Source organism: Schistocerca nitens, chromosome 8 (genome assembly GCF_023898315.1).
Source record: "Schistocerca nitens isolate TAMUIC-IGC-003100 chromosome 8, iqSchNite1.1, whole genome shotgun sequence".
NCBI classification, from domain to species: Eukaryota; Metazoa; Arthropoda; class Insecta; order Orthoptera; family Acrididae; genus Schistocerca; species Schistocerca nitens.
Genome location: NC_064621.1, coordinates 546841265 through 546868536, shown reverse-complemented (window position 1 = coordinate 546868536; position 27272 = coordinate 546841265). Strand labels below are relative to the sequence as shown.

The following is a 27272-nucleotide window of genomic DNA, read 5'->3' as shown; positions in this document are numbered from 1 at the left end:
GTACGGTCCTGAAACAATCACCGAAGGATCCAGGACGTAGGAGGGAACGGTATCGCCTGGAGAATGTTTTCGTGGCGTTCCCTGGATAATATCGTCGTTCTGGAATTCACGATGGACCAACAGAAGTATGCCTCTATCTTTGGGGACCATGTTCACCCCTAAATGCAGTTTGTTTCTTCCTCGGCACAATGGCATCGACCAGGAGAACACTGCAATGTGTCACATAGCTCGCAGATTATGTGCGTGTTTAGGTCATCAGGGCGAGTTTATCGTACTCCCTGGCCACCAAACTGTTCAGATTAAAACCCAATCGCGACTCTGTAGGACCATCTCAGTCTGATTGTTCGCGCCATGTATCCTCAACAAAGAAACCTAACCCAGCTGTAGCTACCTTCCAGAATCTCATTCATTCTCTTCCGGCACGTCCGTGCTGCAAAAGATGCATTCAAGGAATACTGGAGCTGCCTAATTTGCTTGATGCAAGGCTTTCAGGATGTTACACGAGAAATTTCTTGAAGAAAATCATTTTCCTACACAGGCTATTGTTTTAATTTGATTTTAAAACTGCGATCCATAATTTAACAATCAGCTAATTTCACCCCACCTGGACCACTGTCAAGTTATACCATGTGCGTAAAGCGCAAATTGGGTTTTACATGATCGATAGGTTTGGAATCCATTTGCGTACACCCGTGAATATTGTAAGAAGGGGAGAACGTGCGAATAAGAGGAGTGTTGGGAAATCAGGAGGCGCTGGTGGTACATTAGGAAGCTTCCAGCTACAATACACGGAGGCTCGCGACCTGCTATAGCTGTGCTAGCAGACAAAGTTAAGCCTCAGCTAGTGTGAAAATGGTGGCATGCTTACGTCCAGAGGTGAAGAAGACAAAGAGGCCGTGAGAGCTCTGAACGGAGAAAGATCTAAATCTGTATCACCTTCTATACGGTGCAAGCCACCTGATGTTTGTCGATGAGGGTACTGTGCAAACAACGATGTTTTCCATCTTTTCTTGCTCCATTATGCTCACGCATTATGACATTTTTGCAGAATGAAAGACTCCTATATAAAGAACCATCACGGATTCTTCAAGCAGAGAACTCGCGAAATTCAACTCCCTTTCTTCGTCAATGAGCTCAAATGGCTCTGAGCACTATGGGGCTTAACATCTGAGGTCATCAGTCCCCTATAACTTAGAACTACTTAAACCTAACTAACCTAAGGACATCACACACATCCATGCCCGAAGCAGGATCCAAACCTGCGACCGTAGCAGTCGCGCGGTTCCGGACTGAAGCGCCTAGAACCACTCGGCCACAGTGGCCGGCAGTGAGCTCCAGGGAGCAGTAGCATGGTTGAAATGGCTCTGAGCACTATGGGACTTAACATCTGAGGTCATCAGTCCCCTATAACTTAGAACTACTTAAACCTAACTAACCTAAGGACATCACACACATCCATGCCCGAAGCAGGATTCAAACCTGCGACCGTAGCAGTCGCGCGGTTCCGGACTGAAGCGCGTAGAACCGCTCGACCACCACGGACGGCAGCAGTAGCATGTTCACTATTTCTGGAAGGCATTCGATGCAGCACTGCACTGCCGCATAATGAACCAAATAGTATATTACCGAGTACAGAAATGGACTTACGACTGTATTCAGAACTTCGTAGCTAACATAACTTAACAAATCATTCTTAACGGGACAATATCGACAATGTAAAGTTAATTTAGGATATAACTCAGGGGTTGTTATAGGACACAGTGCTTCACAATATGTTTACATGAAACAATGCTTAGTAGGACACCAAGTATTCTTTGGATTATGGACCATATTTGACCTTCATATACATGACATTATCATGCGCCATGTCTCTCCTAACGCACAGCTGCTTCCTAAGCCTCCCCCTCTCCCCTCTCTACTCCCCTCACATTTATTAAACTGTGCCCCTTTTTTTGGAAAAGGCCAATCATATTCTAAGCCATCACACATAAGCTAACTGAAAAAATAATTAGTCACCCTCAGAGAAATCGTTATAAGCTTTAATACCGTGTAAGTCCGCTCTTGGACTTGATAACGGCTTTGATTCAGTTAGGAAGTGAGTCCACTAGGCTGTGCAGGGACGTCGCATCCAGGCTGAACCACGCGCTGAGGATTTGGTCGCACAGTACCGGGAAACTGAGGGGACGTTTATGTCGGCGTTTCACATGTCCCACAGATATTCTATGGAGCTCAAGGGTGATTTTGCAGGCTATAGAGATGTAATCGTGTGGGGGAGTGTTTCTTGCAGCCCGCTGAACTTTGATGCTGTCATCCTTATCTGCCTGTGTGAGCAATTGCCTTTTGCGAGGTGATCGACTCCAAATGTTCATCGCGAGCAGTTACAATGTTTTTTCGCTGACAGGTTGTGATGGTCCTTCATTGCCTGCCTAGAGCAAATTCCTGTCTGTTTAGGAAGCGATCTTGATTTCACAGGTCGTGAAACGCGTCTCCAGTTTCTCTCAGACAGGATCTGTATTCCCGCCAAAATTCTCACGTCGTTTTCCGTGACCACGTGTGTTGCACCACTACTTGTAGACACGTTGAACAGTCCTCCGCGAGACACCAACGAATCCAGCAACTACTGCTCGTGGTAGCCGCGCGGTCTCAAGTGCCATGTCACGGTCCGCGCGGCTGTCCTCGTCGGAGGTTCGAGTCCTCCCTTGGGCGCGCGGTGTGTGTGTGTGTGTGTGTGTGTGTGTGTGTGTGTGTGTGTGTTTGTTGTCCTTAGCGCAAGTTAGTTTAAGTTGTGCGTAAGCTTAGGGACCGATGACCTTAGCAGTTTGGTCCCATGAAACCTTACCACAAATTTCCAAAAAAAATCCAGCAACTTCACGCACCGTAAGAACACGGTTACGGCCAAACGCGATTCTCCCTTTTTACGTGTCTGTCACGTCCTTACATTAGAATAACTCGAAAAATACCTTCGCACGAATACAAAGTTGATTATCTTCGAGCGCGACATGTGCTGTTGCTAAAATTAGCCCGCCACCCCAGCCCCGATGTGGTGGGGAGGGAGGCAACTTCAAAATTTCAAACGGGAACCCACACTTTTTGTTGAGGAATCAAAAAAAAAACTACGTAAATTTTGTCTTAAACGTTTGTTTTTATTCTTGGTAGTTTGCGCTGTAATTCAAGAAAACCCATGTTCTCATTTTTGCGTGGAAAATGGTTACGGATAAATAAAAAATACTTATTTACTTCGTAAATTTCGATTCGCTAAAACTAAAACCCTCCCTTTCTCCCCATAGGGTGGGGTCTGAGAGAGAATAATTAGAGCTTTACAAATGCTGACCACGAGAGAAACAAAACTTATCCGAATCTGTGGAAAAAATTAATATTTGGGTCAACATTTGTAAAACTAATTCCTCTCTCTCAAACTCCACCCTATTGGGAGAAAGGGAGGGTTTTAGTTTTAGCGAATCAAAATTTACGAAGTAAATAAGTATTTTTTATTTATCCGTAACCATTTTCCACGCAAAAATGAGAGCATGGGGTTTCTTGAATTACAGCGCCAACTACCAAGAATCAAAACAAATGTTTAAGACAAAATGTGAGTAGTTTTTTATGTAGAATCAGATTCTGCAATAAAAAATGTGGGTTCCCACTTGAAATTTTAAAGTTGGCTCCCGCCCCACCCCCAGGGGGCTGGGGTTGGGGGCTAATTTTAGCACCAGCAGATGTCCCCCTCGAAAATAATCAACTTTGGATTCTAGACATTTTTTCGTGAGAAGCTCATTGTTCGAGTTATTCTGGTTTGTCAGCTTAAAATTTACATCCTATATATTGTCCGGTCTTTTGGACATGTCCGAAAGAACAAACACCAAATTAATGCGAGGATGGCCAATGACCTCTTCAGTGTGGACGCACACCAGGTTCGAAATGTAACGGTAATCGACGCAACCAGGTTCAAATGGCTCTGAGCACTATGGGACTCAACATCTCAGGTCATAAGTCCCCTAGAACTTAGAACTACTTAAACCTAACTAACCTAAGGACATCACACACACCCATGCCCGAGGCAGGATTCGAACCTGCGACCGTAGCAGTCCCGCGGTTCCGGACTGCAGTGCCAGAACCGCTAGACCACCGCGGCCGGCGACGCAACCAGGAATGAGCATAAAGGGGAAGGGCCATTCCATTAGTAGTATGTGAGATAAGTTGAGAATTTGGGTGTGACAGGAGGCGTGGTGGGGATCAACAACGAACCTGCCTAGCAAGCAGGAGATCCGAGATCAAATCCCGGTCCAGCACTAATTTTCTACTTTCCCCATTGATTTAAAACAATGTCCACTTGCAGTCAATGTCTGTAATTCCTTTGTGTTTTTGAAACACAAATGTCTTACGGATCGCTACTTCATTGTACTCACAGATAGGCAGTGCGCTGCAATTGAGGAGTGACTCGATCGCTGCGCCATCTGTAAGGGCTCAACGATTCACCTACGCATGTGCACTGGGGTGACAAATTTTCTTTTGTCCGGTCAGCTTGTTCAGCTTTTCCAATAACAGGTAGGTATTCTACTAGCCAATCACATTTATGACGTCTTTCTCAAGCCCTAACCCCCTTTCCTGGAAATAGCCCATTCACACAGCTTCCAACGGCAAGGGTTGGTCGTGAATAACATTATTCTCGTACAGTGGTATTAGCAGTTGCACAATGGCTGCATGGCGCTGGACATATTTGCGCCGTTGCCAACGTTTGCTCATTTTCCATACCACCGGCGCCTAAAACAGAAACTCTGCGCCGCTGTTTGTAGACTGTTGTCTGCAGGAAGATCTGCAGAGGATCGACGGGACACATCCATTACTGAAACTTCCTGGCAGATGAAAACTCTGTGCCGGATCGAGACTCGAACTCGGGACCTTTGCCTTTCACGGGCAAGTGCTCAACCATCTGAGCTGCCCAAGCATGACTCACGACCCGTCCTCGCAGAATTGAAGCTGTGAGGGCGGGTCATGAGTCGTGCTCGGGCAGCTCAGATGGGCAGTCCGGCTCTCGCAGCCGAGCGAAGCAGACGTGCAGTGTGTGCGGGCCCGCGCACCTTGTTTACTTTCATCGGCCGACGCCGTAGCGCTGCAAGACCATCTACATCTACATACGTACTCCGCAATCCACCATACGGTGCGTGGCGGATGGTACATCGTATCACAACTAGCATCTTCTCTCCCTGTTCCACTCCCAAACAGAACGAGGGAAAAATGACTGCCTATATGCCTCTGTACGAGCCCTAATCTCACTTATCTTATCTTTGTGGTCTTTCCGTGAAATGTAAGTTGGCGGCAGTAAAATTGTACTGCAGTCAGCCTCAAATGCTGGTTCTCTAAATTTCCTCAGTAGCGATTCACGAAAACAACGCCTCCTTTCCTCTAGAGACTCCCACCCGAGTTCCTGAAGCATTCCCGTAACACGCGCGTGATGACCAAACCTACCAGTAACAAATCTAGCAGCCCGCCTCTGAATTGCTTCTATGGCCTCCCTCAATCCGACCTGATAGGGATCCCAAACGCTCGAGCAGTACTCAAGAATAGGTCGTATTAGTGTTTTATAAGCGGTCTCCTTTACAGATGAACCACATCTTCCCAAAATTCTACCAATGAACCGAAGACGATTATCCGACTTCCCCCACAACTGCCATTACATGCTTGTCCCATTTCATATCGCTCTGCAATGTTACGCCTAAATATTTAATCGACGTGACTGTGTCAAGCGCTACACTACTAATGGAGTATTCAAACATTACAGGATTCTTTTTCTTATTCATCTGCATAAATTTACATTTATCTATATTTAGAGTTAGCTGCCATTCTTTACACCAATCACAAATCCTGTCCAAGTCATCTTGTATCCTCCTACAGTCACTCAACGACGACACCTTCCCGTACGCTACAGTATCATCAGCAAAGAGCCGCACATTGCTATCCCCACCATGGCAAACCAATGCAGAAGATCAACCTTTAAATTCCCATTTCGGAACGACTTTTGAACAACATGGTTGTGGAGAGAAGCAGCGATTAGAATGATTAATCAATAACTCAAGAACAGCCTTAATCGCATTTATTATTATTATTATTATTATTATTGTTGTGGTCTTCAGTCCTGAGACTGGTTTGATGCAGCTCTCCATGCTACTCTATCCTGTGCAAGCTTCTTCATCTCCCAGTACCTACTGCAACCTACAACCTTCTGAATCTGCTTAGTGTATTGATCTCTTGGTCTCCCTCTACGCTGCCCTCCAATGCTAAATTTGTGATCCCTTGATGCCTCAAAACATGTCCTACCAACCGATCCCTTCTTCTAGTCAAGTTGTGCCACATACTTCTCTTCTCCCCAATCCTATTCAATACCACCTCATTAGTTACGTGATCTACCCACCTTATCTTCAGCATTCTTCTGTAGCACCACATTTCGAAAGCTTCTATTCTCTTCTTGTCCAAACTAATTATCGTCCATGTTTCACTTCCATACATGGCTACACTCCATACAAATACTTTCAGAAACGACTTCCTGACACTTAAATCTATACTCGATGTTAACAAATTTCTCTTCTTCAGAAACGATTTCCTTGCCATTGCCAGTCTACATTTTATATCCTCTCTACTTCGACCATCATCAGTTATTTTACTCCCCAAATAGCAAAACTCCTTTACTACTTCAAGTGTCTGATTTCCTAATCTAATTCCCTCAACATCACCTGACTAAATTCGACTACATTCCATTATTCTCGTTTTGCTTTTGTTGATGTTCATCTTATATCCTCCTTTCAAGACACTATCCATTCCGTTCAACTACTCTTCCAAGTCCGCCCGCATCTCGTGGTCGTGCGGTAGCGTTCTCGCTTCCCACGCCCGGGTTCCCGGGTTCGATTCCCGGCGGGGTCAGGGATTTTCTCTGCCTCGTGATGGCTGGGTGTTGTGTGCTGTCCTTAGGTTAGTTAGGTTTAAGTAGTTCTAAGTTATAGGGGACTTATGACCACAGAAGTTGAGTCCCATAGTGCTCAGAGCCATTTGAACCATCTTCCAAGTCCTTTGCTGTCTCTGACAGAATTACAATGTCATCGGCGAACCTCAAAGTTTTTACTTCTTCTCCATGAATTTTAATACCTTCTCCGAATTTTTCTTTTGTTTCCTTTACTGCTTGCTCAATATACAGATTGAATAACATCGGGGAGAGGCTACAACGCTGTCTCACTCCTTTCCCAACCACTGCTTCCCTTTTATGCCCCTCGACTCTTATAACTGCCATCTGGTTTCTGTACAAATAGTAAATAGCCTTTCGCTCCCTGTATTTTACCCCTGCCACCTTCAGAATTTGAAAGAGAGTATTCCAGTTAACGTTGTCAAAAGCTTTCTCTAAGTCTACAAATGCTAGAAACGTAGGTTTGCCTTTTCTTAATCTTTCTTCTAAGATACGTCGTAAGGTTAGTATTGCCTCACGTGTTCCAACATTTCGACGGAATCCAAACTGATCTTCCCCGAGGTCCGCTTCTACTAGTTTTTCCATTCGTCTGTAAAGAATTCGCGTTAGTATTTTGCAGCTGTAACTTATTAAACTGATAGTTCGGTAATTTTCACATCTGTCAACACCTGCTTTCTTTGGGATTGGAATTATTATATTCTTCTTGAAGTCTGTGGGTATTTCGCCTGTCTCATTATTATTATTATTATTATTATTATTATTATTATTATTATTATACCGCCATTCTGTTTCAGCCCCACGTAGGGATCATCTTCTGGGCGTTTACACCATTGGTCGACTGCTGGTGGTGTCACTTCTGTCTACATAGCGGCAGTCGACCAATGGTGTAAACGCCCAGGAGATGACCCCTACGTCGGGCTGAAACCGGTTGGCGGTATTATAACAATAATAAATGCGATTAAGACTGTTTTTGAGTTATTGATTTATCGGAACGACTTTATCCGACCAAAGGCGCTCGACGTCGAACGCTTTTTAATAGAGGAAGCCAAGATCCTGGCTGCCGACATTGTCGGCATTCACTTCTCGATCGGCAGTAGACTCATAAACGAAGCTTCATGCGACAAGGTGCTTCGTGAGATGAAACAAGATCTCCGCTTCTGCCACGCAGACGGAAATGTTGGCAACATCGAAGTCGGCCATGCCGCAATGGGACTGCGAACTATACGCATATTCGAACTTCCACTTGAACTCCCTGCGGCAGACGTTGTGGCGGCGCTCCGCTCCTACGGCACGGTACGCCAACACGTGGCTGAAAAATGGACCCAGTTTGAGACGTATCCAGTGCTCAATGGAGTACGCCAAGTGCGCATTGATCTCCAATGACACGTGCCATCCTATGTACAGATAGGAGGGACCGGGCCATAGTTATTTATGACGGTCAGCCGAAAACGTATTACGGATGCGGCAAGGAAGGTCACCTTCGTTCCGAGTGCCTGCAGCGTCGGATCACACAACTCCCACCGACGGACGTTGCACCTCCACCGACGAAGACTTTTCTTCCCGTGACGTACGCGGCGGCGCTCACGACGTTCTCCAAAAAACAGACACAGCCGACCGATTTAGCGCCGGCCGTGGCGGCCGAGCGGTTCTAGGCGCTTCAGTCCGGGACCGCGCTACTGCTACGGTCGCAGGTTCGAATCCTGCCTCGGGCATGGATGTGTGTGATGTCCTCAGGTTAGTTAGGTTTAAGTAGTTCTAAGTTCAGTTACTTCGTTTCCGCAGGTCATATATTTAAAGTACGATACGACACTCTTACTCTACCAGTGCACAAAGAGGGTCTAGGATTGGTCAACATCAGGGCGAGAGCAGCTGCCCTTTAGATGAGCAACATGAGGAAACGATGGAAAGGTCAATATACCTCTCTCACAGGTCGTTTACTACAGGTTCTGATGCCAGTCTCTCATGTCCCACCGGTGTTGGTTCATATGGCTTTGAGCACTATGGGACTCAACATCTGAGGTCATCAGTCCTATAGAACTTAGAACTACTTGAACCTAACTAACCTAAGGACATCACTCACATCCGTGCCGGACGCAGGATTCGAACCTGTGACCGTAGCGGTCGCGCGGTTCCTGACTGTAGCGCCTAGAACCGCTCGTCCACACCGGCCGGCCCCGCCGGTGTTGGTTGCGCACGTCGCACCACAGCTGTCCCATGAGTCGACCTTCATTCTTGATTACAGCTAGGTCAGCTCGAACCTCCCCGCCACACGTCCACTAAAGGCGAAAGATTTTTATAACAACATCGTGCGGGCTGTTCCCCATAACGTGGTGGAAAACAAGTACCCTACGGTTCATTGGCCAAGAGAGTGGAAAACGATACACCACAACTTTCTGTCGTCCACGGTGCGTTCGAAGTGGTATCAGATCGCCAACAAAAAATATGCGACACGACAGCGACTTCACACTATTGGACTGGCAGACTCACCGTATTGCCCAGATTGTCGCCTCTTGGATACCGATGAACATCGTTCTACATGCGCATCGTCGTCTGGAGTTTGGCGACTAACACAGAAGATACTGGCTTGTTACCTCCGGGTCACGTCTGATATGATTGACCCTCAAATTCAAATGGCTCTGAGCACTATGGAACTTAACTTCTGAGGTTATCAGGCCCCTAGAACTTATAACTACTTAAACCTAACTAAGCTAAGGGCATCACACACATCCATGCCCGAGGCAGGATTCGAAACTGCGACCGTAGCGGTCGCGCGGTTCCAGACTGTAGCGCCTAGAACCGCTCGGCCACCTCGGCCGGCGATTGACCCTCAGACCCTACTCTGTCCGGATGAATCTTACTTTCCGGCCGCAAAATATCATGCGCTTACATGGTTCAAAGGAATTACCATCGCCTATATCTTTAGCGACGGAGAAAAAGAGCAGCTTGATTACTGGTGGTTCCTACAAAATGCTCACAATGCCGTCGAACACACACCGAGATACCGTACGCTCTTCGCAAATTATTTACGCAGTGTTTTCGTTAACCCCCCATTCAGCTGGGGAGTGCCAAGCTGCGGTTAATGTTCTGTGCCGCATCACACTTACGGGTGGACGTCCTGCCATGTCAGCGATGAGTGAAGGAAGAGACAGGCTACTGGAAGGATTGCTGTTTTCCTTGAGGCACAACGAAGCAGAATGCCTCCGTTGCAGATACCCTTCAAAGGCGCTGTTGGAGATATCAGATAAAGATGGCGAAGTACCAAACGGAACCAGTTACGTTTGTTGAAAGACTTTTTTAGCTGGAATTCCATTAGTGATTTACGTTTATTTTTTACTCTTTGAATGCCATCTTTGTTGTTGTAACACTCAGTTACTAGAATTATCATTTGTAGAAGTTTCCTAAAAGTAATCATGTAAAATAAATACATAAATAAAAAAAATAAAAATATAAAAAGTGAGGGAATAGTTAGGGGCAACGCCTGAAAAGGATTAGTTCATTCCTTTTTTTATGACAGAGTGAAAGTGGCGATGCCAAGTGGGAGTTGATTTGATTTTGTTTATTTTATTTTTGGAGATTAAACTTGTCTAAATGAGAAGATAGGTGTAAACAATAAGAAAAAGATGGTAGAGCACATGCCCACGAAAGGCAAAGGTCCCGAGTTCGAGTCTCTGTTCGGCACACAGTTTTAATCTGCCAGGAAGTTTCATATCAGCGCACACTCCTCTGGAGAGTGAAAATCTCATTCTTGAAATCCATTACAGTTGAACTAACAGTTGCCAACAGATCACTGACAACCGTAAAATACCTAGAAGTTATCTTCTTGAGCGACCTAACGTGGAATGATGACATAAAACTACTTGGAGGGATATTAACACAATGGCCGTTCAATAAGTAATGCAACACATGTTTTTCTCCGCCAGTTTCGACTGGAACTTCGTAGAATATCCTCACTTCATCTTCTATAGTTCCACCGAGTTCCGATAGCTGGCGGCGCTAGAAGTAACCTTCAAAATGGCGTCTGTCACGGAAGTGCGTTACATGCAGAGAGCTGCCATTGAGTTACTTTTGGCGGAAAACCATTGCATTGTGGATATTCATAGGCGCTTGCATAACGTCTACGGAGACCTAGCAGAGGACAAAAGCACGGTGATTCGTAGGGCGAGGCGCCCGTCATCGTAGTAACAATTCACGCAAACGTATCCGATCTCTTACGTGCCGACCGGTCGCACACACCTCTGACCTCTGCAATTTTGGAACCTGCAGACACTATCTTTCGAAGTGGTCGACGGATGGCAGTCAAACACCTCGCTGTACAACTGGACGTCTCTGATGGTAGTGCTGGCACACTCGTCCACCGATAGGGTACTCTAAGCTGTGTGTCCACTGGGTTCCTAACCGCCTAACAGAAGACCGTAAAGAGCAACGAAGGATCATCTGTGCGGAGTTGCTTGCGCGTTACGAGACTGATATTGACAATTTTTGGTCGAACATCGTCACAGGGGATGAAATATGGGTTAATCGTTTCGAACGGGAAATAAAACAGCAATCCATGGAGTGGTCTCACACCATTTCTCCACCGAAGACAAAGTTCCAAGTTGCCCCCTCAGCCGGTAAAGTAATACGATGGCCTTCTGGGGCTCTGGAAGGGTTATTCTGTTTGATGTCCTCCTACATGGTGCAACGATGAACTAAGAAATGTATTGGGCTAGGCCGGCCGCTGTGGCTGAGCGGTTCTAGGCGCTTCAGTCCGGAACCAAACGACTGTTACGGTCGCAGGTTCGAATTCTGCCTCGGGCATGGATGTGTGTGATGTCCTTAGGTTGGTTAGGTTTAGGTAGTTCCAAGTCTAGGCGACAGATGACCTCAGATGTTAAGTCCCATAGTGCTTAGAGCCATTTGAACCAAGTGTATTGCGCTACCCTTAGGAAATTGAAGAAACGACTTCAGCGTGTACCTCGGCACAAAAATGCAAACGAACTTCTCTTTCTCCTTAATAACGCAAGGCTCCACAGAAGCCTGCGCACCTGACAGGAGCTCACAAAACTTCATTGGTCTGTTCTCCCTTATGCACCCAGCAGTCCTGATCTCGCACCTTCCCACTTCACCTATTTCGTCTAATGAACGATACCCCAGTGGGAAGCGTTATATAGACGAGGGGGAGATTACCGGCGCTGCAAGACGTTGATTTCGACGTCGACCAGCAGGGTAGTACCATGCGGGCATACAGGACCCCCGTAAGGTGACGTAAGGCCGTCGCCTTGAACAGAGATTGTGTTAAAAAATGGGGCTTTGTAGCCAAAAGAGTGGAGAATAACATGATGTATTTGAATCGTGACTAAAACCAATCTGCTTTCTTTCAGAAAACAAAGTACTGCTTTACTTATTGAACGTCCCTCGTAATTCATCCCCAAGAGAAATGGCTCGTAAGACACTCGTTCCACCACACTCGAGCACTATTCTCTGGTCTGCGAACGTAAGCAGATTGGATTAATACGAGGGGGAATTGGAAAATAATATTCCCCTGTCAACTGTGGTCACAGTTGTGTGTGAAAGGAAATAAAAGAGAATGAGACATTAAAGATACGATATATCTTTATGTTTCTACATAATTTGCAAGTACATTGAGACATTTGTCATACCGCTTAATAAGCTTCAAAAAGCCTTCCAGAAAAAAATCATGGCGTAGCATACGGAAGAAGAGTTCAAATGGTTCAAATGGCTCTGAGCACTATGGGACTCAACTGCTGTGGTCATAAGTCCCCTTGAACTTAGAACTACTTAAACCTAACTAACCTAACGACAGCACACAACACCCAGCCATCACGAGGCAGAGAAAATCCCTGACCCCGCCGGGAATCGAACCCGGGAACCCGGGCGTGGGAAGCGAGAACGCTACCGCACGACCACGAGATGCGGGCGGGAAGAAGAGTGGAACGGCTTGCTGCCAAAGCGCCTTCCACCGAGAGTCTTCTTTAAAGCAGGAAACAGATGGAAGTCACGTGGTGCGAGATCCAGACTGTCAGGCGGATGGTGTAGGCGCTTCCAACCAAGAGTTGCAATATGGTTTAGCGTTGCCGTCACTGTGTGTGGTCTCGCATTGTCATCCAACAGCAGAACGCCAGATCTGAGAAGGCCAGACCGCTTTTTCCGAATCACCCCTTTCAATTTCAACAGGGTGGCACAGTACAGCTCAGCATTGATGGTTGCATCCTCCAGAAAGTCCAGCAGCAAAACTCCTTTGGCGTCCCAGAAAACGGTGAGTAGCACTTTACCTGCAGACGGAGTGCTTCTGAACTTCTTTCGGACGGGTGAGGACGGATTTTTCCACTCCATGGATGCGGCCTTCCATTCAGGCGTGTAATGGTGGACCCACGTTTCATCCCCCGTCACAGTTCGAAACAGAAGGTCATTGCCAGATTCATGGTAACGCACGAGCTGTTCCAGGGTGAACGCCAAGCGTTGTTCCATGTGTGTCGGGGTCAGTTGGCGAGGCACCCAGCGTGCTGACACCTTCCTGTATCGAAGAATGTTCTGGATGACCTTGTGAGCTCACTCATGTCCAAGTTCTGCCGCTACTCCATCGATCGTGATAGGCCGGTTCGCTTTAATCGTGTCGTCCACCTTCCTGACATTTACTTCTGTAGTGGCCGTGCGCGTCCGTCCAGGTCTCGGTATGTCCTGCACTTGCTGACGTCCATCACTGAATTGCTGGCACCATCTCCGCACCATTTGCCTCGACATCACACCTGACCCACACACCTCAACAAGGCGGTTATGAATTTCTGTGCCTGATACTGCACGTGCCCATTCATAGCGGATAACAGCTCTCACTTCCGCCATTGGCCACGACTCCAAAAGGCACCTTCTCTCCATAGCTCCGGGAAAAGACTGAGTGGCTAGCCTCCGCTTTGCGCAGGCACTGCGACAAAGCCATCTGCTTGATCGCGGTCGACCTCTACCCAGTGGTGTATCGGTGTCTTGCACGTGCGCGCTCACCTGCCGTGTCGTCTTTCTCCCATATCACACATCTCTGCCCACAGTCGACAGGGGAAACTTATTTTCCAACTCTCCCTCGTAGAAGAGGTAGGAAAGATCAAATGAAGAGCGGTGCGTCTCGTCATGGGGTCCTTTACTCGGCGAGAGAGCCTCACGGAGATGATCAACAAACTCCCGTGCCAGGCGCGATGTACACGACGGAGTGAGCCGGCCGGTGTGGCCGTGCGGTTCTAGGCACTTCAGTTTGGAACCGCGTGACCGCTACGGTCGCAGGTTCGAATCCTGCCTCGGGCGTGGATGTGTGTGATGTCCTTAGGTTAGTTAGGTTTAAGTAGTTCTAAGTTCTAGGGGACTGATGACCACAGATGTCCCATAGTGCTCAGAGCCATTTGAACCATCTGAACGACGGAGAGAGTCACTGTTGAATAACAGAGAGCACACGTTCCAAAATAAGGCGGACAGCATTTTACATCCTCGCAAATACACTTCACGAAATGACCACGGTGAGAAAATTATAGAAATTGGAGCTCAGACACACAGTGGTACTTTCCACACACTATTCGGAATGAAACAGGGAAGGGGGAACATTTTAGTGGAATCAGAAATACCCTTCGTCACTCACTGTAAAGTGGCTGATGGTGCATGTATGTAGACCTGCCAGCAGCGAACCCACATAATAGTCACCCAACACTAGCCAGTCACATTAATGTGACTACTGCCTATGCTCGACGTCAACGTACAACAACCACTCAAAGACGACAGGTGGCACCACTAGCAGTGGACGGTATATAAAGCGTGTCAGGGGGACGCGGGAAGCAGTTCAGTTGTTGTCGTAATACTGAAACGTAGCGATTTATCTGACGTCCAGGAGGGCTTGGTCATTGGCTTTCGGGCCTGGGGTGGAAGCATTTGCGGAAAGGCTAATTTTGTAAACGGTTCGCGTGCTGCAGCAGTTAAAGTGCATTGTGCATGGGAAAATGGCGCTATCCAGAACTGACACAAACTGTGGTGCATCACGGGTCATAGACGACAGGACTGAAGTACGGCTTCGCAGCTGTGTTGAGCAGCTGACCACCCAGATGATCTCCTCGAAGACTGTTCCGTGAACGTTGCTGCGTAAGTGTCTCCGCAGCGAGTCCTGGTTCATGCACCCATACTGACTGCTGTTCACGGACGGCGAAGGTTGGAAGTTGTACGCCAATGCCGCAACTGCGCAACTGGAAGTCCACTGAACAGTGACAAGTGGCCTTTTCGGATGTATCACGTTTAATGCTCCATCAGACAGATGGTCATTGGCGTGAAACGTGGGATGATAGTTTTGTGAATATGGCCTGTAAACCAGTAGTTACCAAACATACAGACGCACTGCTTCATACACGGAAAGTACTCAGATCAACGAGTTTGAGTCATAGGCCTGATGTAATCTCACAACGAGTCGTAAATATTAGATCAGTGAAAGCAAAATTTTTCATGTACTGTGTGAGGATATGGGACCCGACTTTTTTGTACTTCTGTCACTCGCGATGGCTCACTGGGATAGTGTCGTCTCATACATTCCAAAAAAGGCTACATATGCACACTGTTCTTGAAACACAAAAACACTAGTACGTCAAACACTATTTTGAAACTAGTGTTTTTAACTAGAGCATAATTTGGTGATACCTTGATAAATCTCCCTGCAGGTTGAAGTACCACGCACATTTTAAAATTAATGCAAGAAATTTCCTCTCTTAGAAGAAATAACAACTACTGAAAACATATTCAATAATATATGTTTGTAACTGCTGATGTAAGTTGCTCTGTCTTACAATATAAAAGCTATTTTGGATCATTTATAGGCAAGAATAAGAAAATATATCCAATTGACTTGCAACAGTACCTGAAGATCAAATTTCGAAACAGGTAACTTCATTACTTACGGGCAGAAGTACAAGATAAATATCCGATACTCAGCGGAAAACTCAACGAAGAGTAACACAGTTAGCTACATTCTATTTCTGGAACACAAAATTTTTTTAGCGGTCACTGTAATAAACAGCGAATATCATACAAAAATTAACGTGAAACGTGAAATGATGGGATATATGTATCCTGACTGATTCTGATTTGAAAAGTTGTGTAGCGGACTACAAGTTCATCCATCCTATTAATTTTACGTAACTATATTTCATTCCCATAATTAATTACTATATTAATGGTCAACTTTATCAATAAATCGTTTGCGAATTTGGAATAACTTTTCTAAGTACCGTACTAGATTCTCACTCTGCAGCGATGTGTGGGCTTGTATGAAACTTCCTGGAAGACTAAAACCGTGTGGCAGTCCGGGACTCGAAACCAGTACCATGCCTTTCATGGGCAAATGTTCTATCGAGTGAGCTATTTTTATTTATTTTTGCTTAAAGTCTTTTTTGGTCTGAAATACAATGAATTGCAACGTTGTGCAACTACTGATGTAGAGCTTAACCTTTTATCGACACATCCTTCAAATAATTTACAACATATAAGGAAGTAATTAATTAAAAAGCTGATAAATACCAGTGTACATTTTATATCCCCAAGAACATAATTTCCTTAAACAATGTAAACAGAGTTTAACTACTGCTTGCTTTTCTCTGCACTATGTTGATATGTTGTCTGAACTGACTTGTTGCTGTAAATAAGAGAAATTAAGCAGCAGAATTACAATAATTTCAACAGAATGTGTTTTCCTGAAGTAAAAATATCAGGCTAGAACTCTGAAATTTATTTTATTGATATGAATTATTTGTTCAATTTTTTTCATGATAATTATTTGTCCACATTCTTATTAAAGTGTATTTTAAGTCGAATTGGATGCAGAACGTGCAACACAATTTTGTTCGCTTTCAAACAGACATAAACACCATTACACCAACCAATACTTTTTTCTGTCGCATTCTCATTTGTAGTACCGAAACTACCTGTATTTTAAATGACTGTATTTTCCACCAGGTAATTGCAATACTAACTTGAATGCGAGCTGTTTATCGTCGTTTGCAGTTCTTAACCTGTCACGAATATCACTCGCAGACAACTGTGCACCGACAGTTTCCGTCTGACCCCAGATGAGACCTGAATCTCCAATGTTGCTAGACACTACTCGTGACCCGCCTTAGCAACTTTACTTTCGTCAGTACATCCGCATTTACCCGCAAAGGCAAAGATTCCGATTTCGATCCCGTTGCAGCACATAGTTTTAATCTGCCAAGAAGTTTCACGTATTCTAATTAATAATACTAATATATTTTCACTGTAATCCCACTAACTTCGCACTTCTGCTGCGTTACACAAACCAACGTTTTTACTTGCAGCTCCGTGAAAAACTTCACATATATTGAGAGCGCTGGAAACCAAATAAGCTTAGAAACTGTTGTTGTAAACAGCAGTAGTAATTGTAAATGTGTTTAACGCGTGGCAAGCATCGTGTCCGGCGCTGTGCTGGAACCAGTCACTACATACACAGGCTGCGACCACTGCGTGATACCGTGGCCCGTTACACGACTCAAGCAGGCGGAGTATCGGTTTTAGCCAATAAACGAGCTAGAGGAACGTTATAAAGATGTCCGGTAAAGTCGTTGCATCATTTAGTACCTGGGTGGTGTGTAGGCAGCACAGGATACTGTAACAGACACTGGTGTGTGCTCTTGTATTTTTTTAGATGAAGTAACCGTACGTATTCTCAGCAGCTGATAGATCTCTGAATAGGAGGGTTACGTACATTTTCACACAGCTGTCCGAAGTTATGGTTTGGTAGGTAAAGAACGGTCCAATAATTCGTGTTGCAATAGTTAGTGTGTTGGATCCGCCTGGTAGTCGATTTCTCCGCACACCAGCCAGGCCGTGCGGGCAGCCGCATCGCCAGGAGGAAGTGGGCATACGGCTTCGGACACCGGGATGTTTCCTTATATGGCCGGAGCTGTTTATCACGGAGGTACACATCGCCTTCACAGCGTCTGGGAGGCGACAACCTCAGCGACAGGTAACGTGTCTGTCGGAGTAAGAAGCGCTGCCAACAGGGCACCGTTTTGCCACATCAGGTCACGTGCCCTCGCAGCGCCAAACGGACGCTCAACCTACGTGGCTATTTAGGGCACTGATGGACTGTGCTAACTCAGTTAAGCTCTGTGCCTCAAGTCAGCAGTACCAGAAGTTCCTGTCTGGCAGAAAGAGCAGTTTAGTGTCAGTGCTCCAACCAGCAGACCCAAACCAGTTCATAGTGATCTTCACCAACGGTACGTCACCAAATGCAGGCACTATCGGCACAGTAACGTCCCAGGACTTCACGCCAACGCCTATCACGACTATTGGGTTTGCCGTTTAGGCACATAACAGAAGATGTTACGGGATAGATGTATCTGTTTGCACGAGGTCTGTTCAAAAAATTCTGGACCTTTGTCCACAAAATTTTTCTGAGTTTACCTTCAGTTATTGTGCATGGTCTCCTTCGAAATACTCCACAATTAATAGACCGTTCCCAACGCCATTTCCACTTCCAGAAGCAGTGTTTGTACGGTTCTTGCTGGATCGCGCGAAGCGCTGTCTGCGAATTTTCCTTTATCTCGTCTATCGTTGCAAATCTTCGTCCTTTCAACGGCGTTTTCAACTTCAGAAATAAAAGAAAGCTCGCAGGGGCCAGGTCTGGAGAGTATAGAGGATGTTGCAGCACAGTGATTTGGTTTTTGTGCAGAAGTCACCCACCAAGAGAGATGAAAGTGTGCGTGCATAATCGTGATGCAAGAGCCATGAATTGTGTCGCCACATTTCAGGCCGTTTCCTTCTCACATTTTCTCGCTGTCGTCCCAACACGTCAGGACAGTACAATCGATTAACAGTTTGTCCCTGTAGCACGAATTCTTCAAAGCCAAACAAAACTATCAGCATGGCGTTGACATTTGACCGGACCTGATGAGATTTTTTTGTCTTGGAGAACCCTTCTCGACCGTGAAGATTGAAATTAGGTCTCAACATCATAGCCGCAAACCCACGTCTCATCACCAGTTATCATTCTCTTAAGGAACACCTCGTTCTCATTTGCGCGATCCAGAAGCTCTTCAAAGATTGCGAGGCGCAGGTCTTTCTGGTCTTGACTCATGAGTCTTGGGACGAACTTTGTGGCAGCACGATGCATTCCAAAATGCTGTGTCAGGATTTCATGACATGATAAAACTGAAATGTTACGTTCTTCTGCAATCCCTCGGACGGTCAGTCTTTGATTGGCACGTATAATTTCGTTGACGTTCCTCATATGAGCGTCGTCGGTAGACGTCGAAGGGTGTCCTGAACGAGAGGCATCTTGAAGTTCCGTCCGGCCATTTTTAAACCGTGTGAACCATTCGTAACAATTATGGCTTAAGCACTCATAGCCGCAGACTTAATGCATCGTTTAGTGTGTCTCCGTAAAGGTGTTCTTGAGTTTCACGCAAAATCTAATGCAGACGCTTTGCTCCTCTAACTCTGCCATCTCGAAATTCGCAAAATGTGCGACACAACATCTACTCAGTACAGCACTGAACAATAACTAACGGACGTACAACAATGAAACTTCTGGCAGATACACACAGGCGTGTGCAGGGATGGCAACCGTATTTCACTCCACCACACCACTGCCGCGAAATTACGAATATTCCATAAGTTTTTGAACAGACCTCGTATGTGGTCGTGTGGATATTCATCCAGGTATAATTGGTTAATAAAGCTATTCATTTAAAAGTGTGTCCGATCACGCCTCAGTTCAAGAATACATTATGCAGATTGCAGTCCTGTTTCCATTTCATGGCCAGGCTGCTGATTATCAGAACTCCGAAACTGTTTGTTCTGAGAGTTCATTTATCACAGTGAACAAAGCCGTGCTTCATCTGAAAAAGTGTAATTCAGGATCAACGAATCTGTCGAGCACAGACTGCAACAGCTATTGACTGAAGCATTCTAAAAACGTCAGTAGATGCACTACCATTACTTTGGAAGCTTTCAGTTTTAGTTTGTCCACAAGTCTTTGAGCACGTGGCACCTATACTAAAATTCGAAATGCTAAATGGTTGAATGACTTTTTCGGACAGCTTTTCAAGACCGTTTCTAACTCGTCTGTACGGCTGAAACCGATACTCGAACTGCCAAAGTCCGAAGAATGCCTGGAGCATCATACAGCGATGGCAGCCTGCCTTCAGGGGTACCGGTTTCCACCCAGCATCAGACACGGTGCTGGCGTCACGAGTGAACCGCTCTGTATAGCATGTGAGATGGCTGCAGGATTGCCAGAGCGAGGCCACATATCACACAAATAAGAAAGTGAGGGGAAGAGGGAGAGTCGTACCTGGACTTCGAGCCCGTGGTAGGCGACGATGAGGCCGAGCAGGATGACGGTCGACACGGAGATGAGAGTCTTGAGCGCCGTCGAGTAGAAGGACGCCTGCAACACAGCGCAACCCGCCTGTAAAAACACGGCGAGGCCGGCGCTGAGTGATGTCTGGCTGCCCTGGGGCGCGCGCGGCTAGCTCAGCGGGTGAGGGGAGCGGGGGCCCGGCATGCACTGCCCCTGCGGCGCGGCTCACATGCACGCAAGCGGCGGCGGCGGCTGCATGCCTCCCCTGCGGGATGCGACTCACCAACGCTTCCAAACTGCCCACTACCTGCAGTTCCGTGGACGTTCATTTCAAGGGCAGTAGGATCAGACTTGCGAAACTCTAATGACGAACCATGCTGCGAAAAGACTGACTAAATGTTAAATATGAAGCATAATTTATATGCGACAGAAGCCTAAGTATTTCGAAAAGGCGAGGTAAGAAAGCAGAAGGAACTGGAAACGTGGTTATGGAGGAAACTAGAGGGTGTTAACTGGGCAGCGGGGATAAGGAACAAGGTGTTCAGAAGAGTAGATGGGACGTGGAGGACAGAAACCTCTTGGACACCATAATGAGAAGGAGGAAAAATTGGTTAGGCCAAATATTGAGAAGACAGTGCTTATTCCGGAAAGAAGCTGAAGGGATGGTAAAGGGAAAGAGAGGGGCAGGAAAAATAAGACATCAACTTAGAGAAAGCGTTGTGTAAGAAAATGATTGCTATGTGGAAGTGAATTGAAGAGAAAACCATGTGGCAGGGAGAGTTTTAGAAGTACCATGTTTGGATCTCCCACAAGATACACAACTACTGACGATGATGACTATGCTGCGAAATAAGAACAAAGCTATAGCCAAAATAAGTCTATTCGAAGGTGCAATTCTTTTAATATACGAGGTGCGACAATAAAGTAATGAGACTGATTTTCGTTTCAAGATGTGGCAACCCTGCAGGCTTGCGTAGGCACAATATCTTTGGCCTTGGTCTATAAGCTGCTTACAGTTCAAGTGGCGCATCGATGCAACTGCTCAGTCGTGAGTTGTGCTGTAATGAGTTAACAAGTGTTTGTGTCTCTCGTCACGGAAATGGAACGGCATAATATTGCGCAACGGTATGCCATTTCTTTTTGCGTTAAATTGGGTGAAAACGCGACGACAACTTACTGTAAGCTTCAGAAGGCTTTTGGAGAGGAGGTTATGTCAAGAGCTCAAGTTGTTCGTTGGCATAAAATGTTTAGTGAAGGCAGAACGAATGTTGAAAATGAAGACCGCAGTGGACGACCATCAACCTCACGGACGGGTGTCAACTTGGCTAGGGTGCGTGAACTCGTACGATCTGACAGGAGATTATCGGTGAAAATGATTACAGAAGAACTGAACATCAATCGAGAAACGGTTTGTCTAATAATAACTGAAGATCTTGGTATGAGAAAGATTTGTGCAAAAATGGTCCCCAAAAATCTCACACCACAACAGCGAGAAACACGGAAAAATGTGGCAGCCGATCTGTTAGAGCAAACGGAAATCCATCCAGAATTGTTGAGCCGTGTTATCCCTGGTGATGAAAGTTGGTTTTTTCAGTACGATCCAGAGACGAAACATCAAAGTTCACAATGGTGCTCAAACGGATCACCCAGACCAAAAAAGCTTGCATGTCAAAGTCAAAAGTGAAATGCATGCTTGTGTGCTTCTTTGATTGCAAGGGAATTGTTCATAAAGAGTGGGTGTCTCCTGGACAAACAGTTAACCAATAATACTACAAAGAAATTTTAGAAAGACTTCGTAAAAGAGTTCTTCGTGTCCGTGCCAACATTGCTGATAATTGAATTCTGCATCATGATAATGCGCCATCCCATACTGCTCTGTCAGGGCAGCAATTTTTAACCTCAAAACAAATTTCAGTACTACCACAGCCACCTTATTCACCAGATATCGCTCCGTGTGACTTTTTTCTATTTCCAAGAGTCAAACCGGCGGTCAAGGGACACCATTTTCAAACAACACAAGACGTCCAAAAAGCTGAGGATATTACAGAAGATGAGTTCCAGAAATGTTACCATCAATGGCAGAAGCGCTGGAAAAAGTGTATGCAATCAGAAGGGAACTACTTTGAAGGAGACAACACTAAACTTGACTAAAACGGTAAGAAACATTTTTTTTTACATCAGTCTCATTACTTTACTGTCGCAGCTCTTATGTCGCGTCAAAGTTTACGTCTGGGTATCATTTGACACTGCGTTGCTTCATCACGTTCGTTGTAACATGCTTGCATCCTCCTCGGTATGTTGTACACAAGACGGTTGAGCTGTTACTACTGGGGTTTGTTCCTCTATTCGTAGTCGACGAAAATCCTTCTTATGAAAACCATTTTACTGATAAAGTCAAACACGTAATTATCCTGCAGACAGTTTATCTCTTAGGCATGTAATACTGTATGTGTGAATTTCGTGAATCAACTGCTTTAAAAATGTGATACATAATTTACCATTGCTTCATATTTTGTCTCAAAAGCTTTTTCGTCTGTTCTGTCGGCCTCCGGTTGAGAAGGTCATGTATTATTTTGTCAATACACAGAATGTCCCAGAAATGTTGCGATGAACTTCTTGGAGAGGTGGGGCAAGTCTTAAGGGTTGGGAACAGCATAGCAACACATGGGCGCAGACGTCGCCATACACCGCTAGGTGGTGCACACAAAGTTACTGGAGAGGAGGAATGTGTTATTTCCTCATTCGAGCGCTAGTCAGTGTAGGAGGAGCATGGGACGGTGTATTAAAGGTGAGCTTGCTCTTAATGTGTGGAATAACTGAGTGCACTGAACGAGCCGCTGGGTGCATTTATAGAGGAAGTTTCCCAGACCGACATCAACCGCACACAAAAGTTTTCAATGGTAATGAGCCACACTCATGCAACACGTTTTAAAAGAGTAAACCGCCATTTGACTGTGTATTACTTCATGTGTCTTTTGTACTATCCAGATTTTGGCTTTTATGCCATTATCAAGAACAATGCCAAGACTTGTTAGACCATTATTATTTCATAAACAAGATTAACACGTCTTTAAGATGTAACTGTCAAAGAATGTCATGTGTTAGTCTTGTTTACTTGGTTCTGACTGCCTTAACAGACATGACATAATAGTGGTCTATCAACTTTTAGCATTGTACTTGATAATGGCATAAAAGCCGAAATCTAGATAGTACAAAAGACACACGTCGTAATACACAATCAAATGGAAGTTTGTCTGCAGGTCTGCATCAAAATTTGTACGAGTACGGGTCATTAAGAATAAGAGGGCACTTCAGTCACCGCAATGAGTGTTTGTGGGCACTAGAACCCCCCCCCCCCCCCCCCCCCCACGGCTAACGGTACCACTCGAAGCAACATCGTATCACTGTAAATGTGTGAGCGGTTCTGGTCGGCGACTGTTCATCGGGCCGTACTACCTTTTACTACCCTGCTTGACCGCAGCAAATTGTCAGACCTTTCTGGACCAAGTTCTTCCCGTCTCGCTTGAAGATGTCCCAGAACATGTGAGTCGCAGCATGTGGTTCCAACATTATGGGACGTCTGCTGATTCTGGACTGGTTGTTCGCAGGCATTTGAACAGGATATTCCCGCATCGATAAACTGGACGTGGTAGACCAGTTCTCTGGCACCCACGCTCACTGGATTTATAGAGCCTTGATTTCTTTCTGTGGGGAGCCGTGAAGTCTCATGTATCGCGATTCTGTGCAGTCTGAAACGGATCTCGTCTGAAGAATCGTCTCTGCAGCCGCTACAGTCAAAGAAACTTCCGGTGTGTGTGGGAGTGTCTGGCAGTCAGTGCTTCGTCGGTGTCTGGCATGCGTGGCGTCTAATGGTGCAAACTTCGAGCGGGTATTGAAGCATTAAAGCTGTATTCATCTTGTACACCTTGTGTACTCATTTTGCCCAATAATTGTTTCAAATGAATCATTCTCTTGTTTCCTTTCCAATCTTCGACCTTACACCAATCTTACTCCTGACGTTTGTGGCCATGTACTGCTATGCAGTTCTCAATCTTTATGGTGTGCGCCACCTCCCCTACAAGTTTAACGCAACGTTTCAGGGACATTTTACATACGACAGTGAAATAACCATGAGATATTTAAAAATGCATTCTGTTTTATTTAGTAAAAGAATAACTAACATCCTGATCTATTAATTGCGTACTTTTTATATAATTTCGGCTTATTAAATCAGTTGGAAGTTGTCGAGTTTGGTGACACAACTTTTGCCCACTATCGTATGTACATTTACGTTTTCAGAAGTCGAGCCTGCAGTCTATATTTTTAATGAAGTCCTATTAACATTGTTATTATCTCGCAAATCATTTATTGCACTGAAACCTATCATCATCATCATCATCATCATCATCATCATAATCATGATCATCATAATCATGATCAGGGTCCTGTGTCACCAAGCCTTACCAACGGCAACAACGGCTTCTGTGCCTGACTATTCCAGTTTTTAAAATTTTCTAGTGTTTAAAGATTAGGCAATGCAAGAGGATTTTCATTTCTACTATTAATTAAAAGTATACAGCCACATGCCGTTATTATTACCCTCTTTTTGTCGTCAATGTGCCGTGTCCCACCGCTCGAATAATTAACATTGAAAGTCACAGCATTTCTCTTTATATTTTGTGGGATACAGTACGTACTGCAGGTGTCTAGCTTGAAAGGAGCGTTCCTGCGAGAACGCACTGGAAGTTGCAAATGGTCCAAAGCGCAGTCAACTGAGTTCATGTAAGCAGGTATCGCAACGGCATCTCATTCCAATAGCTTGATTCCTGCCCTTTGGAGGAACGCGTCCACAAGATGGGCACCATGTGCTTATTCTTTATAGTCCCCAAAGGCGATCTCATACCCGAAATGTCGACTGTAAGACTGGCCGATAGGATATTCCAGCCTGTCCCAATTTGCGCCGCCTCAGTCTGCATTGATGAGATGCGTCAGTCGTCCGTACGTGATGTTAACGGAGGCAATTGAGTTTGTGTGAATTATGAATATATTGTGAATAAAAGGGACTGTATAGATTAATGAATTTATTCATTTATCATATCGTTTCGATTACTGCCATCAGAAGGTATAAAAAAAACTTAGGATTTGCAAAATAAGATTCAGTGTCAGTATTACGAACCTATGCATAATCAGGGCGTCAACGTTTCGTGTTTGCAGTTCATCGTCGGAGTTGATGTAAGTGGAGATACAGGGCAATGATCGGTTGTGTCAGAGGTGCGTCTCGCGGGTGTGGTGGCTCTTTCTGTAAATATTCCACTTACACATCAGTGCAGATGGCTGATCCTGGACTGCCGATTGTGAAGCATTTAGTCATACAGCGGAATCGTGTGTGTTTCGAAGATCTGGAGTGTGAAGATAACAGCACTAACATGCAGCCGGCAAAGCTGCGGAGAGAAGTATTTCATTTGGCGACACTGCCAGGATTGGAATCGAGCACAGATTGTAATCGCCAGCAACTACAGAAATAAGAAAACATATCAACGTAAATCTGAGAACTTTGTGCGATTTGTTTTCGATTTTTGAAAGGCTTGCTACTTCATCAAGGTTTCTTCGACTTACAGGGTATTACAGAGTAACTGGGAGATCTTATAGACCTGTTAAATGTCCAGTTTCTGGTGTGAGTAGAGGATTTGAAAGTGTCGCAATGTAAACGCGGAAAGATAGTTAAGTATACAGCATGTGCTCGTGTAAATTACGTAGGAGTTTGGATGGAAGAGAGAAAGGGAGAGCCGGCCGGTGTGGCCGAGCAGTTCTAGGCGCTTCAGTCTGGAACCGCGCGACTGCTACGGTCGCAGGTTCGAATCCTGCATCGGGCATGGATGTGTGTGATGTCCTTAGGTTAGTTAGATTTAAGTAGTTCTAAGTTCTAGGGGACTGATGACCTCAGATGTTAAGTCCCATAGTGCTCAGAGCCATTTGAACCATTTTTGAGAGAGGGAGAGATATGAAATGCAAGAACAAGAACGAAGGTAAAAGATGAAAGAGAGTGACAATAGAGGGAGAAAGGAAAGAAGAACAAGAAAAGGGTGAGCGAATTATATAATTATAATAGACAAGTTGGCTACGTTCCAGTATAAGATGTGAAGTACACAATAGAACACGAGAATTAGAACAGTGAGCACACATGAAGGCAACGCATTCTCTTTATGGGCAAATAACTGTTTACATAATCACATCTAGGACCTGCAGTTGCTATCGCTTTTAGAGACAAGAAACAAACTTACCTTGTCACATCACTTCCATCTAACTTCACTGTCGCTACAAGAAATTCTGTTCCACACCGATCAGTGCCCGGCTGTTGTATCCAAGAATCCTCATCTGAGGCACACGTTGTATACTATAGCTGTTCACTCCACAAAACGTTCTTCAATAGTTACACACACCACTTTTATGACATATGTTTCTACGATTCTCAGATGCAGAGAGCTTATTCGTAATAGTGAATATCGGTGAATATGCGGATAACGTTGATAGGTGGTCAGTCTTCGATGGGCATTCCAGAACAGTTTGTGGCTATCGCTGAAACAAGGACACCTTCATTTACCAGAATCGATTTTATTACCAGTTGGGCACTATAAGATTCCTCTCTGTTTCGTGACTAATGAGGCTTCTACCTTTGCACAAATGTAATAACGCCATTCACAGAGTATCTGTTAACAAATGAGGGAAGGATGTTCACAGAAAATTGTCAAGGGTACGAAAATTAATGTAACGAACATTCGGCATGTTAACATTAAAATTCAGAACTATAATTGCGCCGTTATATTGCAACCCTTCCAAAGCGATGTTATGATGCGAACTGGTTGCGCCTAGCATAACGTTATTCCAAAATGTGACTGAACACTTTTAAGACCTTAATGCGCCAATATCGTAATTGGAAAAGAAACAAGGAATGCGTGACGACGCCTGCTTCGCAATATGCTAATG

The 27272-nt window shown here is 45.2% G+C and overlaps 1 protein-coding gene across 1 annotated transcript in view; it reads right to left on the bottom strand.

Moving 5' to 3' along the window:
- The window catches only part of LOC126199666 (small conductance calcium-activated potassium channel protein), a 211854-nt gene extending 191237 nt beyond the window's left edge, over positions 1 to 20617 (bottom strand). The window contains exons 1-2 of the mRNA XM_049936594.1: positions 20576 to 20617; positions 20280 to 20375 (exon numbers count right to left, since the gene is read on the bottom strand). Of these exons, the coding sequence (XP_049792551.1) occupies positions 20280 to 20375; positions 20576 to 20617 (138 nt within the window). The remainder of the gene's footprint in view (positions 1 to 20279; positions 20376 to 20575) is intronic.
- Positions 20618 to 27272: the final 6655 nt, after the last annotated feature.